Raw genomic sequence first — 16,020 nt, forward strand, 5'->3', positions numbered from 1 at the left:
CCTTGATCGCTCACCAGCAGTCACATAGCTGGCCACCATGAGGGGGCGGGCGGGCCGCGAGGCTGGCACGGCGCCTGCCTTCGAAGCGCGTGCAGTCAGGTGGGGAGGATGGTTCGCGGCTGCGTCATTGGAAGCCTTGGTGTTGCCTGTGATAGGAAAGACAGTGAGTGACAGCCACATGGAGGGTGACTGCAGAGCTCAGACCTGAGCAGCCACGAAGGCGGCTGAGAGTGGGAGGGGTCGAGGGGATGGGGCACTGAGGCGGGTGACCGGGTCCCCATGGCCCAGAGTCAGGGAGAAGGAAGATGCCCTCCCTGGGGATCCAGGCCCAAGTCCCTCCTGCCTGGAGTGCTGGTCCCGGCCGGCAGGCCTTGGTCTCTGGCTGCAGGAGGTGAGGGGAGGTGGACAAGGCGTCGTTGCCGTGGTCTGGACCTGACACGCATGCCTTTTCACGTTTCTCTGGTGATGACTAGTTCTAGCCCAGCCCCACACGGGCTGCAAAGTGTTCATGGGGGGGGGGGTGGCACACATTTGGGTGGCAGTCTGCCACCTCTGATAGAGACACAGGGATGGAAACCAGGAGCTTCCAGGTGACCGAGGTCAGGGGACAAGGCAGGTCCCGGCAGGATGAGCAGACGCTTCAGAGTGAGCCATTTGCCGAGGGGCACCGGGTGGGCAGCAGGGTGCTGTCAGCAGCCTTGACCAGTGCTGGGTCCCACCCCACCTCCAGTTCCGCTTCCCGGCAGCCGTCCACCCGGGCTCTGCAGACTGGAACCAGAGCCTTCCCACCAGGTGGGTCCGGTTCCTCCTCCCGTCACCACGGGGTGGGTGTTATCCCAAAACCTCCCCTGACGACAACATGGAAACATTTGGTTCTGACTGTGGTTTCCTGTACCTGCGCAGGAAACCCACAGCTGTAGACTGTTGTTCCCATGCTCCTGGCCTGGCTCCAGTGTCTTCCCTGTGTCCACTGACCGCACAAGGAGCCTATGTGGTCACGGAGGGCGCAGAGAAGGAGTGGGCAGGTGGGGGGACGGAAGTGGGCAAGGCTGGCCATGAACCAGCAGAGAGAAACCCTGGAAATGGGGCCCAGAGACCAAATTGCAATCTCGACGCCTTGTCTCTGATAGCTGTGCTCTTGTTAGGGCTCTTCCCCCTGCTCGGGTCAGAGGTGTCACCAGTCGCGTACTGATGAGGAAGAAGTCCTCCATCTCTTTTCCCGTGTTAGAGCCCTTTTGCATTTGCCACGTGTTGAAATTTAAACCGGAAATAAGATTGGGTTCTCCACCATGATTCCACCAGACCCAAGACTCAGGGACAAGGAGCCACTTCCCTGCCGTGCCGTGCCGTGCCGTGCGGCTAGTGTCCGCGTCCTTAGGGCGAGGGCCAGCCCAGGTGAAGCCATGCAGGGTGACAGTGGGGGCCTGTTATAAGCCGACTTTGGGTCTGTGCAAAGGGGCTGGAATGAGACCACTCATTCCCAGGGGATTTTTCTAGATACTGAGGAGGGTGCTGTGGAGAAACTCCTGGGCCGAGTCCCGCTGTGTCTAACGCGCTGATCCTGTGGCCTCCCAGCCCCAGGACACCTCGTGGTGGCCCCGAGCCAGCCCTCGGCTCTCAGCAGCCTGCAGGGCGCTGACCCAGGGACTCGTGTGGTGCACGGTCTGTTTCTTTCCTCTGGCATTTGTCGTGGCCACATGGGCCTGTCGTTGCTGGCGGCCCTCAAGGGGCTGTTTGGTCGGCAGCTGCAGTGCAGAGAGGGCTTGCTGGTCTTGAGTACTACTCGGGGAAAGAGCTGTGCGGGCCTTTCTACGTAAAGTCTCCTCCTCGCTACAAAGTGAGCCACACGGAGAGCTTCCCTCGATCAGTGTTGCTCTGGGTTTGTTTCTAGGGATGTTCCGGAGAATCACGGCAGCTGCCTCCAGACTGTTCACCGCAGACTGTGCCAACGGCAGCTTCTACAGCCTGGAGAGCTTGAATGCGCGGGTGCGCTCAATGGTCCCCACACACCCGGCCCTCGTGCTGCTCTGGTGTCAGATCCTGCTGCTCGTCAGCCACACTGACTACCGCTGGTGGGCCGAGGTGCAGCAGACCCCCAGGTACGTCGCCCGCCCCAGAGCCCCTCGGAGGCCGAGGTCTGGCCGCGGTTCCGGGAGGCTTTGGCAAGTCTGGCTGCATGCTCATCTTTCTTTCCCAGGTGCTGTTGTAGAGGAAAGTGTGTTCTGACTGCAGGCACTCAGAGTGGTGCTGCTTTGTGAGCGTGATGTGTGTGACACACTCTTTGACACTGTTCCGTCCTGGGGGCCGTCTTGTCACCCCGCATGCCTCCTGCTAGGTTTTCGTCCCTACATTGGTTCCAGAGCCAAGCTTGTGGCCATGTCTTAAAACTTCTTATAAGTTAAATATGATCTTCGTTATTCTTAGATAATGCAGTAATTATTTAGCAACATTTCAGAACTGTTTGGAAATACCTTATTTTTTATTACTTAAAAAGACATGTTGAATACCTGGTGGTGGAGGCCCTGTTTCTGCAGAAAGTTTTCAGTTTTAAGCCTCCATTTCTGGGCGCTGTGTGGCTCAGGCTTTTGTGCTCATGAAGAAATAAAAGGTTTGACACCCTGTCCCCCCAGTGGAGTCCTCAGGGCAGTGTTTTGGAAGGCTGCAGAGGCCATGGCGGGGAGAGAACATTCTGGCAATAGCAGACTGCTGGGGCTGCAGGGCCCATGGCGGGGAGAGAACGTTCTGGCAATAGTAGACTGCTGGAGAACATTCTGGCAATAGCAGACTGCTGGGGCTGCAGGGCCCATGGCGGGGAGAGAACGTTCTGGCAATAGTAGACTGCTGGGGCTGCAGAGCCCATGGCGGGGAGAGAACGTTCTGGCAATAGTAGACTGCTGGGGCTGCAGAGCCCATGGCGGGGAGAGAACGTTCTGGCAATAGTAGACTGCTGGGGCTGCAGAGCCCATGGCGGGGAGAGAACGTTCTGGCAATAGCAGACTGCTGGGGCTGCAGGGCCCACGGTGGGGAGAGAGCGTTCTGGCAATAGCAGACTGCTGGGGCTGCAGGGCCCACGGTGGGGAGAGAACGTTCTGGCAATAGTAGACTGCTGGGGCTGCAGAGCTGAGGTCAACTGCTCCCTGCTTATGTGGATACCCCAGGTGAAAAACAGAGAAATGGTAGTTTTTAACTTTTCAGCCTGGATCTTTTGTACCAGCCCTCTTCTAAAAGCTGAGGCGTAACAGGAAAAGTGGACACCTTTCTGAATGTTCTTGTCCTGACGGGACCTCCGTGTCTCCCTTAGCAGAGACGCACAGGTCCCTGTGGCTGGGAAGCTCGAGGAGCTGTTTGCGAGTGGGCAGCCACTGTGGTTTAAGTGTTGGGATAGAACCGAGAGTCTCAGATTTGTAATTCCTGCCTCCTTAGAAAGGAGACAGAAGAAGGAAACGTGAACGCAGTGACCTTCACAGTGGGAATCCGTTTTGCAGAAATGCTTTTAAGCAGGTTTCCACCACAGCATGTACACTGTGGGCACAGCTGTAGTTGTACGTTTCGTTGGCACTGGAAAATTAAAACAGAACCCGAAGGTCTCCTGGCTGTTGACAGCTTCCTGCAGACCAAGCGGGGCTCAGCCGCCAGGGAGCCGGGAGTACGTGTGCCGGTGCACACGCAGCCACGCAGACGTGACCTTCCGGCCGGTGTTGCTGTATTCCTCCTGTGAGGGCCTCCGCTTCCTTTCGTTTCCCGTGTGTGCCCCTCCGAAGTCAGTAGCTGAGGGTCTGTGTCACGCGTGCCTGCTCTGCCGTGGCGGGTGTACAGCACCTGCCCTGGAGCCAGGACGACCCTCCCCACCTTCAGTCTTGTGGGAGTAAGCTCACTGCCTCCCGGAAACCCTGGCAGCGCGTCTGTTGTTGCTCCTTCCAGAAGACGCAGTCTGTCCAGCACGAAGTCGCTGAGTCCCCAGATGTCCGGAGAGGAGCACGGTTCCGACCTGGCGTCCAGGCTGGGGGTGTGCCACCGGGAGATCGTCCGGCGCGGAGCGCTCATCCTCTTCTGCGACTACGTCGTGAGTGGGGGCGCGTGAGGGCGGTGCGGGCCTGAGGGACCCCGTCTGCGGCCAGGCTGCCTGCCCGTCGTCCCACAGGGGAAGCCCAGAGGTGGTGCTCGGTCCTGCTGGGACGGAACCTGCGAAAGGAGATGGGTGTAGGTGTGGTGGTGCTCGGTCCTGCTGGGACGGAACCTGCGAAAGGAGATGTGGGGTGTAGGTGTGGTGGTGCTCGGTCCTGCTGGGACGGAACCTGCGAAAGGAGATGGGTGTGATGTGGTGTAGGTGTGGTGGTGCTCGGTCCTGCTGGGACGGAACCTGCGAAAGGAGATGGTGTAGGTGTGTCTGCAGGCTTCGTCCAGCTCCCTGCTGAGCGCACGCGGAGTGACGGCTCCGTGCCCGCCGAGTGCTGGGCAGGCTGTGGTGTTGGGGGGAGCCCTGGGGGTGTTCACTAGAGGAGGCTTCTGGTTAACAGGTTTTTTTTGGTCTGGGGAGAAGGTTTGGGTGTTTATTACTACGTTTTAAAACAGAGTTTTCTTTGAATGTCATTCTTTTTTAAAAAAATAACTTAATTTTTGACCAGAAAACTTAACATTACATGTTTAACATAGAAAATTTCTAGCTTGACTGGTGGTGGTGCAGTGGATAGAGCGTCGACTTAGGATGCTGAGGTCCCAGGTTCAAAACCCTGAGGTCTCGGCCCTGGCCGGTTGGCTCAGTGGTAGAGCGTCGGCCTGGCGTGCAAGGGATCCCGGGTTCGATTCCCGGCCAGGGCACATAGGAGAAGCGCCCATCTGCTTCTCCACCCCTCCCCCTCTCCTTCCTCTCTGTCTCTCTCTTCCCCTCCCGCAGCAAGGCTCCATTGGAGCAAAGATGGCCTGGGCTCTGGGGATGGCTCCTTGGCCTCTGCCCCAGGCGCTAGAGTGGCTCTGGTCGCGACAGAGCGACGCCTCGGAGGGGCAGAGCATCGCCCCCTGGTGGGCAGAGCGTCGCCCCCTGGTGGGCGTGCCGGGTGGATCCCGGTCGGGCGCATGCGGGAGTCTGTCTGACTGTCTCTCCCCGTTTCCAGCTTCGGAAAAATACAAAAAAAAACAAAAAAACCCTGAGGTCTCCAGCTTGAGTGTAGGTTCACAAACTTGAGCACAGGCTTACCAGCTTGAGCGCAGGGTCACCGGTTTGAGCAGGGGATCATAGACATGACCCCATGGTCGTTGGCTTCAGCCCAGGATTGCTGGCTTGAAGCCGAAGGTCTCTGGCTTGAGTCCTAGGTCATTGGCTTGAGAAAGGGGTCAATGGCTCAGCTGCAGCCCCCGGGTCAAGGCACATCTGAGAAAGCAATCAGTGAACAACTATAAGTTGATGCTTCTCATCTCTTCCCTTTCTGTCCCTTGCTCTTTCTTACCCTCCCCCCCCCCCCCAAATTCTAAAAACCAAATAACTAAACAGAAGAAAATAAAGTTTCCTGTAATTGTATTACTCAAGAGAGATCCTCACATTTGTTACTTTTTGGCTAGGGTTTCTTTTTTCCACACCAGTATAAAGCTTAGGTGTTTCTTGGTACAAACACAGTACTGTATGCACGGTGGACTCACAGAGCAGAACACTGTTAAACATTCGGAATCAGAAAAGAAAGTACAGACTTCTTTCTTCAACTGAACTAGTTCTCATTGCAGTTTTTCTTGTGATAGCAGTTTATTGAGGTTCATTTGTTGCTTTACATTCCTGATCTTGAAAGTTTTTCTTGTCTTGTTAGACTTCTGAGAAATAACAGAATTATATGATGCATATGTATTTCAAAGTGGGTATTTCCTGTTTCCTTATAAATCTAAGTGAAATTGCCTCCCTTTTGGGTAGATATGTGGCATCCATTCATATTGTGGATTTAGGAGTCCTATCGAAACTGCGATATTTATAGGGAATTCCCTGTTTCCACTGACCTGTCCCAACCCTGGAGAAAGAGTAACTGGAGAAAACCCTCAGGAGGCCAGACTGAACCCTGATGGAGAGTAGGGCTGGCCGCGGATCTGAGCTCCCAGCTTCGGGCTGGTCACCAGTAAGGACAGTGCCCCGCCCGCCACGGCTGCTCTGGGACGGTGCTGGCTGCAGCGGGTGCCGATGACCCCCACAGCCCTGGGCCGTGCTCTCTCCTCCTCCAGCCACTGGCTGTGTCCCCTGGAGCTGGACTGCTGGATGGCCTTTCCCCGGTGGGGTCTCCCTTGGAACGTCTCAGCCACAGTGTGTGGCTGCAGGTGACAGGCTCTGTGAAGTTGTTCCTACGCCGTCGCTTAGGGGTGGGCAGACACTAGCTGTTTCCAGGGAAGGCTGTAATTGGGAATTGGCTTCCCCTTCCCTCTTCCCGGCCTTGACTGTGGCGTTGATGTCTGCTGTCTCCACTGGGCCTGCTGGAGGGTGAGTCCTGGACTGACTGTCTCCACAGTGCCAGAACCTGCACGATTCCGAGCACTTGACGTGGCTCATTGTGAACCACATCCAGGATCTGATCAGCCTGTCCCATGAGCCTCCCGTGCAGGACTTCATCAGCGCTGTCCACCGGAACTCCGCCGCCAGCGGTCTCTTCATCCAGGCCATCCAGTCTCGTTGTGAAAACCTCTCGGCCGTGAGTGTCCCTGCTGCCAGCTGTTGTCAGTCACAGTGCTCTGTGCCTGCAAAGTAGAGCACTGGGGTTTCTAACTGCTGATTTCTCTCTGACACCAGCCCACCACTCTGAAGAAAACCCTTCAGTGCTTGGAAGGGATCCACCTCAGCCAGTCGGGCGCCGTGCTCACGCTGTATGTGGACAAGCTTTTGTGTACTCCGTTCCGTGTGCTGGCTCGCATGGTTGACACCCTTGCTTGTCGCCGGGTAGAAATGCTTTTGGCTGCAAATTTACAGGTACTGAATAAAAAACGGACACTGATTTTTACTGAGAATTTAGCAGGGCAAGCCAGACAGCTGGCTGGGTGTTTTCCTCCACGGGCATGTTCTTCTGACAGCCACTGAGAGAGACGCACACAGCGTGTGAATGGTGGTCTTTGTGTGTGTAGTATGGGTGCTTCTGCACCTTCCTCTCGTCTGCCTCTGCTACTATAGACACACACGTCAGTTGATCCTCTGAGTGAGCTCTTGGCTATTTTGATTCATTGTGTGTTACAAACCCCTGATGTGGTCCTGTCTACTTCAGAGCAGCATGGCCCAGTTGCCAGTGGAGGAACTGAACAGAATCCAGGAGCACCTTCAGAGCAGCGGGCTAGCTCAGAGGTAAGGCCGGAACCAGCGTTCCCTGCTTCTGGATATACTTCACTCATAGGGGATGAACACAGCACGCGAGGGGACAAGCTTCACGGATGCTTTTTTGTAGAGGCCTTGACAGAGAGCCTTTCCACTTTAAACACCGTTGGGTCTCTCTCTATAAAAAGTCAAGAACAACCGGCAGAATCTCCTCTGTGCATTGATGGAGGTGGGCCTGCGCTCCTGTGGGTGGTTTGAGAGGTAGTATGCATTTCTCCTGCCTCTGATCACCACGGGAACGTGAGTGATCAGCTTTATCTTAGCAAGGTCGAAGCATATAACCTGATTGCTAGGTAAGAGTTGTCAACTCTGAAAGACCTTACCCAGCTCTTGTGTGCCACTTGTTCAATTTTATCTCTTTATAGGTGTTTATCACCTAATTTGTTTGCAGAGTCTTCAGTAGCCTTTATCAGGAATTATGGCATCTATTATAGGAATCTATTTCTATACTGCAAAGTAAATTAAGAGAAACTTTCACCTTTTTTCCTACCCCAGGGGTGGGTGGGAGCCGATGAATGTGAGAGAGACAGAGCATCTATGTATTTGCTGTCACCCAGTCTTAAGAGTAGCTTGAAGGTGTTTCTAACTGAAGATGAGCATGATTGGTGGGCAGGGCCCAGGTTGGTATAAATTACGGCTTGTTGGGGCCCTTAGGGCACATGGATCTTAGAACAGACTATCTATTTTGCATTTATAAAGAATGCTTTTATTGCCTGACCAGGCGGTGGCGCAGTGGATAGAGCGCCGGACTGGGATGCAGTGGACCCAGGTTCGAGACCCCAAGGTCGCCAGCTTGAGCGCGGGCTCATCTGGTCTCAGCAAGGCTCACCAGCTTGGACCCAAGGTCGCTGGCTTGAGCAAAGGGTTACTCGGTCTGCTGAAGGCCCGCGGTCAAGGCACATATGAGAAAGCAATCAATGAACAATTAAGGTGTCGCAATGAAAAACTAATGATTGATGCTTCTCATCTCTTCGTTCCTGTCTGTCCCTGTCTATCCCTCTCTCTCTCTCTGTCTCTGTAAAAAAAAAAAAAAAAAGAATGCTTTTATTAGTGGTTATTCCTTATATTACCTTTTGCAGTGTTTGAGTATACAGAAAGTTTCTGAGAAACATTTGTAGGGCACAGACTGGTTATTAAAAGTAAGCTGCAGGACAGGGGACTAAAGAGGGACAAGTACACGGGGACGGAAAGTGATCTGACTCTGGGTGACGGCACACAATGCAGTCAGCAGTTCACATGCGGTAGACGTTCACCTGAAACCTGCGTGTTCTTATGGACCAGTGTCACCCTCATTGCATTTAACTTCTAAATTTAAAAGAAGTAAAGTAGGGCATGAATATGCATCATGACTTGTTTGAGATTTGGTCAGAAATGGCTCTGACAGCCTAGCTGTCAGTCATGTTGCATCTCACTGTAAGAAGCACAGTGATTTCTTCCGGTGACGCGGGGCTCTAACCCCACATGTGATTGAATTCCAGACACCAGAGGCTCTACTCCCTACTGGACAGGCTTCGTCTTGCCACTGCCCCAGGGTCCCGTGGCCCCTCTCCTCTGGTCACGTCCCACCCGCTGGACGGGGATGGGCCCCTGGCACTCGAGACAGTGAGTCCAGACAAAGTAAGTGTCCAGCGTGCCTTGTATGTGCCGCATGGCCCCGGTCGGGGCACTGAGCGTGCAGCAGTGGTCCAGGCAGCAGCACAGCACACCTGGCACAGCTCCGGAGGGCTCCCGTCTGCCATTCCTGCCAGCCAGGCGCCGGGACCGACCCCGACACGATGCCTGAGGCCCAGCTCAGGGTGTTGGCGAGGGTGTGGGGTGAGAAAGGAAATGCTGACGCGGGACACTGTGACAGGGTGTCCGGGTTGTTGACGGGGAAGCAGGAGCTGGGTGGCCGCAGCCCACACGCATGCCTGCACAGGCCTTCTCCCTGTCCTTACACCTGCTGACCGCCTGCCTATAGACCCCGCCACCCCAAGGACCCTGCTAGATCATCTCACCGTCTCCACTCACACTCAGAGCTGGGCCGTTGGGGCCCTTGGTAGAGCCGTGGTACTCTACGTTCCTGGGGAGTTTTAAATGTGAATTGGATTTCAGAAACCGGCAGGCCAGGCAGAGAGCAAAAGCTCGGGCCTCTGATCTCAGGTTCGGTTTGTTCTCAGGTGTTAAGCATTTCTGCTGGCCCTGGGGAGAGAGGAGCAGAAGCTGCCAGCCAGTGGTAGACGAGGGGCACAGTGCCAAGCAGTGAGAGTGAGGGCAGGGGGCCTGCGACCGCAGTACTGTCGCTGAGTTTGAAGGACAGTTGGCCGTTCTCCAGGTGAAGGGGAGAAGGAGCAGGAGGTGTCCAGAAAGCAAAGCAAGTTCACAGACAAGCCCGCAGAGCAGTTCCTATGGTGTGGGCAGTGGCTGCATGGCCAGCCAGCGGTGTTTTTACGGAACTGCGTTCATGGTCCAGGGAGGCCACTGATCTTCCAGTCTGGGGCAGGGGTCCCTGTTTGCAGGAGAGCTGAAGCCCCCGAAAGCCCTGCTCCACGGCAGGCCATTACCTCTCCCTTCTTTCCAGGACTGGTACATATGCCTGGTCAAATCCCAGTGCTGGACGCGGTCTGACTCTGCGCTGCTGGAGGGGGCGGAGCTGGTGAATCGGATTCCTGCAGGTGACATGAGTGCATTCATGATGAACTCGGTACGGCGGGAGCAGCGAGGCATCTCTCTTTCTGCCGTTGCTTAAGCATGCTTGATTTCTCTCGCTGTCGTGTGGCCCCTGGGCTGGGTCCCCCTCCCGCTCTGCCTCAGTGGCAGGGACTCTGGTCCAGGCAGGTCGGGACGTTGTTTCAGTCTAGTTAGAGTCCAGAAGGAGGCGGTTTGTGTTGAATTCAGCTTTTCCCGCGTGTAAAGGAAATGGGCTCACGTGAACTAGGGTCTGCCGTGCTTGTTTGTTCCTGCGGGCTGGTGGAAAGGCATCATAGTTAGTGCTGTCACCATGCACTGTGTGTGACTTCACACTCTCGTGTTCTGGAAACTGACCTTTAGTAAGCCCTTCCCATATGCAGTGAGGTCCCTACTTCCTCACTAGTTGTCACCGGGCCCCCTACCCCCTACTCCAGATGCCCCTGCAGAGCTTCTGTGCCCCTGCCTGCGCTTGGGCGGGCCTGTGAGGAGTGGAGCCCCCTTTTCTGTGTCCTCAGCCACAGCCATCATGGGCTCCTCCTCAGACCCACTGGGAGGAGCAGGGTGCTGCACTGGGGGTTGTGGGGCTGGCAGATGTGCTGGGTGGGGGCAACAAAGACTGGCCAGGTGAGGATGACAGTGTCCCCAAGTACTGATTCTCCATCAGTGTCAAAATAAGAGCTACCCTGGGGGAAAAAAACACGAGAATTGGCCCAAAATCAGTTTGCTAAGTTAAGATCCATTCAGTGAAAGCTGTTTGCTATGTGATCTGTTTGTTTAATGACCAGTTTATTAAGTTCTCCAAGTGCAGTGGTAGTTGGATTTTTAACTGCCTTTTTTTCCCTATTTTTCTGAAGTGAGAAGTGGGATGGCAGACAGACTCCCGCATGCACCCGACCGGGATCCACCTGGCATCCCCCCCCCCAGCGGGCAATGCTTTGCCCATCTGGGGCGTTGCTCCGTTGCAACTGGAACCATTCTAGCACCTGAGGCGGAGGCCATGGAGCCATCCTCAGTGCCTGGGCCAAGTTTGCTCCCATGGAGCCTTGGCTGCAGAAGGGGAAGAGAGAGAGAGGAAGGAGAGGGGGAGGGATGGAGAAGCAGATGGGCACTTCTCCTGTGTGCCTTGGTTGGGAATTGAACCCAGGACTTCCACACGCTGGGCTGACGCTCTACTGCTGAGCCAACCAGCCAGAGCGACTTACAACTGCTTTTAAAGGTTCTGGCTGTAACAGAGGTTCAGTTTTGGTCATTGATGCTGATGACATGCTGTTCTGAACATTAGCTAAAGATTGACATTCTGCCTGAAAATTGGCCAAAAAATCCCAAAACGGTTTTAAAAATTGGCAAAATAATACAAATTGCAACCTCATATAAAATGCTATTTTTCCAGTCAAAAGTGTGGCATTTACATGGTACTTTGATTTATTTCAGCTGCTTTCAAACATAACCCACCTCTTTCAAACTTTGGGACTGTTATGGTGTTTTTCTGACTTCTTGGATGACTAATCAGCTTGATTTAGTATTTTCATCAAATTTTTCTTGTATTACATTTTTAACTTCAAACAAATTTGAAGGCATGATAAAATAAAAATATTTCTTTAAAATTAAAGCACCAGAAGTCTACTTCACTAGCATATGTTTGAGTTCATTTATTTATAACAGTAAAATATTCTTCACAATTTTCTTTACAGTGTTCTAATCTTTGTTCTGAGACTTGTTTGCGTTATCCTGTCTTTCGTTGTTTTTTTGTGTGTTTTTTTTGCCTGATCGAAAGCTCGTAACTGTTGACCCTTGAATGCCCTGACTCAGGAGTTCAACGTAAGCCTGTTAGCCCCGTGCTTGGGCCTCGGCATGCGCGAGGTTTCTGGAGGCCAGAAGAGTCCCCTGTTTGAAGCGGCTCGCGTGGCGACTCTGGACCGTGTGACCAGCGTGGTCCAGCAGCTCCCTGCTGTCCACCAGGTGTTCCAGCCCTTCCTGCCCACAGAGCCCACCGCCTACTGGAGCCAGCTGAGTGATCTGTTTGGTAATTCATGTACAAATGCCAGAGCCAGCACCGTGCTTCACACCAAGTACACATGTGCTGAATGCTGTGGCTCTCGTGCAGTGAAGGCATTATCAGGGGTAACAGCAGCAATGGGGTCCCCAGCTCCTCGTGTATTTTGGGGTGTTGGCCCAGCCTGGGCTCCGAGCCGGGGAGGCACACTAGCGCAGGCCCCGGGGGGTGTGGGTCCAGAGCACACGCACAGGTTGGCAGGCTGTGGGAGCTGCGTCTCAGAAAACTGCCTGACTGATCTTTGGGGGTCACGTGCCTCTGCCGAGTTCCGTCCACCCACAGAGACCTTCCGTTTCTCAGGGGACGCCGGGCCTTATCGCTCCCTGACCACGCTGGCTCGCGCCCTGGCTCAGTACCTGCTGCTCCTCCCCAGGCTGCCCAGCCACCTGCACCTTCCTCCCGAGAAGGAGAGAGACACTGTGAAGTTTGTGGTCACGACCCTCGAGGTAGGGGTGCTGCGGCACTCGGTGTTTCTGTGCGGAGATAAGCGTGACTGGCACTGGCACTTGCAACAAGAAGGCAGTTTTAGCTGGAAGCCCGGACGTGTGCACAGGCCGGTGTGCCCTTTCCTCATCCAGCCACACCTGCCTGTCCAGCGCTGGGCTGTCCCTCACCTTCCTGCGCGCTGTCTCGTGCCTGCTTGCCGCTGCCTCCGGCGATGGCCACACTGCCCTTCCTGCCCCTCTTCAGAGCCCAGGGCAGAGGCTCTGGGGCCGGGGGCCAGCCCGAGACCCGGTTCCTGCCCACAGCCCGTTCCACCTCCGCATGCCCATGGCTGGTGCTGCCGTGCCTGGAAGCAGCTCAGCAGAGAGGGCGTCCCTCACAGAGGCGGGCGGGAGAAAGGAAGGTCAGGGAGAAGCGGGGTGGCTGAGGGGAGAGTGCAGCCCTCTGGGTCTGAGCAGCACGTGCCTGCCTCCCGGGTTCTAGGATGCCTTTGCTTTTGCACAGACCACCATTTCAGTGTTTTCTCAGGGAAAAGGGAGCACCACAAATTTAGTGTGAGTCCTGACTTTCAATACTTGAGAAATAATAACCTGGGAAATCTATGATGAGCAGTAAACCTGGACTTTTCAGCTGTGGGGAATGAACTCTGTTTTTGTTAACACTTAAAATGACCCCAGAATGGATACATATTGTGAGTGCACAGCCTTTCCTACAACTTTGGAAAGTGCCTGACCTGCCTCCTTGGAGCAGAGAGGGGAGCTGCGTTGGCCGAGCCCGCAGCAGCTGTGCCTGCCACTTCGCAGCAGAGAAGAGTACAGTCAGCCCACTGTGACACCAGAGAAAGCACTGACTTGAAGCGAGGCCCAGTCAGGTGGCTGTGACCCCATCCCCAGCAAGATTCTGGCCGAGAGTGTGGTCAAGGGCAGGCATCCTGGCAGAGAGGGGAGCCCCGGGCACTTTGGGGAGCGGGGCGTCAGGACTGAACGGAAGGGAGTGGCAATGCCTGCCTGTCCCTCTGGCTGGGCGGGGATTTGGGGGCCTGCCGGCCTCTCGGGTCTCTGATGGCCTCTGGACAGGCAGAGGTGTCTGCTCCCCAGCAGCACCTGTTGCCGGAGGGAGAGCGGGCCCAGGCCTCGAATGCAGACCTTCCCTGCAGGCGCTGTCCTGGCACCTGATCCACGAGCAGATCCCACTGAGTCTGGATCTCCAGGCCGGCCTGGACTGCTGCTGCCTGGCCCTGCAGCTGCCCAGCCTCTGGAGCCTGCTGTGCTCCCTGGAGATGGTGACCCACGCCTGCTCCCTCATCCACTGCGTCCGGTTCATCCTGGAAGCCAGTGAGTCCCTGACCCTGCCGGGTTTCTGTCCTTTGTCACAACGAGTACTCAGCTCTACAGATCTGCTCACACCCATTGAGTTTGCGCCACCTGTCTGCCAGGTGCTGCGTTAGAAATCGGAGGCGTAAGGCCCTGGCCGGTTAGCTCAGTGGCAGAGCGTCAGCCTGGCGTGCAGGAGTCCCGGGTTCGATTCCCGGCCAGGGCACACAGGAGAAGCGCCCATCTGCTTCTCCACCCCTCCCCCTCTCCTTCCTCTCTGTCTCTCTCTTCCCCTCCCGCAGCCGAGGCTCCATTGGAGCAAAAAGTTTGCCCGGGCACTGAAGGTGGCTCTGTGGCCTCTGCTTCAGGCGCTAGAATGGCTCTGATTGCGGCAGAGCGATGCCCCGGATGGGCAGAGCATCGCCCCCTGGTGGGCGTGCTGAGTGGATCCCGGTCGGGCACATGCGGGAGTCTGTCTGACTGCCTCCCCGTTTCCAACTTCAAAAAAAAATGCAAAAAAAAAAAAAAAAAGCGGAGGCGTAGAGGTGGGTAAGGTATGGGCCTTGCCTCCTTGCCTGGGTCCCGAGGAGCTTGCAGTCTACTCTAGGATTTAACCACATTTGCTTTCGTGGTCATTTTGTTTAGATTTTGGAGTTCCGGCTTTCATAAAAGTACTTGTAATTTTGTGTATCTCTGATATCTGGTTCTAGTTGACTGTTTTTGTGCTTTTAGACCTGAATGGTCGTAGATGAATAAGATTACATTCAAAAGCTTACTTGTTTTCTATTGTAGTCAAAGTGCTTGTTTCTATACTGCATTGTAATACTCTAATCTGTTGTAAAACATAAAAGCAATTCTTTCCAAGGGACGATGTCCTCATCAAGGGTCATTAGCCAAAGTTTTTAACAAATTAGACATAGTTTACATGTTGGAGAGAGTTTTGAAGTTTTGTGTTTTTAAATTGAGCATTATAGAGTGGTGCTTTGAAGTTTTGTTGTTTAAATTGCTTTCATCTGTGCATTTGCAGTCAGCTTGAACATGAAGGTCCAGGGAGTCATGTTCCTAAGCCAGGCGTCTCGGGGTTATGGTGTTCTCTCAGTAGCAACGACCTCTGAATGGCCTGACAGAACCTTCAGGGCTGGAGGTGGCCACGGCAGACCATGGAGGAACTTAGGAATCTAGTAATAGCCAAGCTCCTTGTGCATTTCAGGTTGACCACGACATTGATGTCTGAGCCTCGTACGGTCTAAAGTTGGTACTAGAATGTTTAGGTCTCGTTTGACAAGGCCTATCACTTTGAAATGTTGTGAGACTGAATAGAGGTGAAATTGGAATAAAAAGGAATGGTAAAAGTGTTTGGAAATTTTTCTGTGTGTTCTATTATGATTTTAGTTGTGGTGCAGCCCGGGGACCAGCTTCTCAGTCCAGAAAGAAGGACAGACGCCCCAAAAGCTGCGAGAGAGGACGAAGTAGATGCACACATGCAGAGTAAGTGTCAAGACCTGTCTTCTCTTACCTGTGGTTCTAGAGGCTTGAAATTCCTTTACAGTAGAGATAGTTGAAGTGGTAAGTGTGGGCCCTTGACCTGTTGCTCATCCCAACATCAAAGAGCGACCTTGGGTCTTTGTCCTACACCTGCTCCGTCCTCCTGCACGTCTCTACCCTTCCTCAGGCTCCCTGCGGCTGACCCTCCAAACTCAGAAGGGGCGTCACACGCCCAGAGAGCGTTCCTCTCCTCCACCCATCACCTCCTCTGTCCTCCATCCACCACCACCTCCGTCCATCCTCTCCTCTGTCCTCCATCCACCACCTCCTCCGTTCATCCTCTCCTCTGTCCTCCATCCACCACCTCCTCCGTCCACCACCTCCTCCATCCATCCTCTCCTCCATCCATCCTCTCCTCCGTCCATCCTCTCCTCCATCCATCCTCTCCTCCGTCCATCCTCTCCTCTGTCCATCCTCTCCTCCGTCCATCCTCTCCTCCGTCCATCCTCTCCTCCGTCCATCCTCTCCTCCGTCCATCCTCTCCTCCGTCCATCCTCTCCTCCATCCACCACCACCTCCGTCCATCCACCACCTCCTCCGTCCATCCACCTCCTCCGTCCACCACCTCCTCCGTCCATCCTCTCCTCCGTCCATCCTCTCCTCCGTCCACCACCTCCTCCATCCATCCTCTCCTCCATCCATCCACCACCACCTCCGTCCATCCA

The 16,020-nt window shown here is 54.7% G+C and overlaps 1 protein-coding gene across 4 annotated transcripts in view; it reads left to right on the plus strand.

Annotated features, from left to right (window-relative positions):
- HTT (huntingtin) overlaps window positions 1-16,020 on the plus strand; it is a 132,175-nt gene that overhangs the window by 88,437 nt on the left and 27,718 nt on the right. For all 4 annotated transcript variants that reach the window (XM_066386831.1, XM_066386829.1, XM_066386830.1 and 1 more), the window contains 11 exons: window positions 1,892-2,099; window positions 3,922-4,063; window positions 6,480-6,659; window positions 6,758-6,934; window positions 7,224-7,300; window positions 8,809-8,947; window positions 9,891-10,013; window positions 11,810-12,023; window positions 12,354-12,499; window positions 13,654-13,831; window positions 15,203-15,298. In XM_066386831.1, the coding sequence (XP_066242928.1) occupies window positions 1,892-2,099; window positions 3,922-4,063; window positions 6,480-6,659; window positions 6,758-6,934; window positions 7,224-7,300; window positions 8,809-8,947; window positions 9,891-10,013; window positions 11,810-12,023; window positions 12,354-12,499; window positions 13,654-13,831; window positions 15,203-15,298 (1,680 nt within the window). The remainder of the gene's footprint in view (window positions 1-1,891; window positions 2,100-3,921; window positions 4,064-6,479; window positions 6,660-6,757; window positions 6,935-7,223; window positions 7,301-8,808; window positions 8,948-9,890; window positions 10,014-11,809; window positions 12,024-12,353; window positions 12,500-13,653; window positions 13,832-15,202; window positions 15,299-16,020) is intronic.

Source organism: Saccopteryx leptura, chromosome 5 (genome assembly GCF_036850995.1).
Source record: "Saccopteryx leptura isolate mSacLep1 chromosome 5, mSacLep1_pri_phased_curated, whole genome shotgun sequence".
Lineage (NCBI taxonomy): Eukaryota > Metazoa > Chordata > Mammalia > Chiroptera > Emballonuridae > Saccopteryx > Saccopteryx leptura.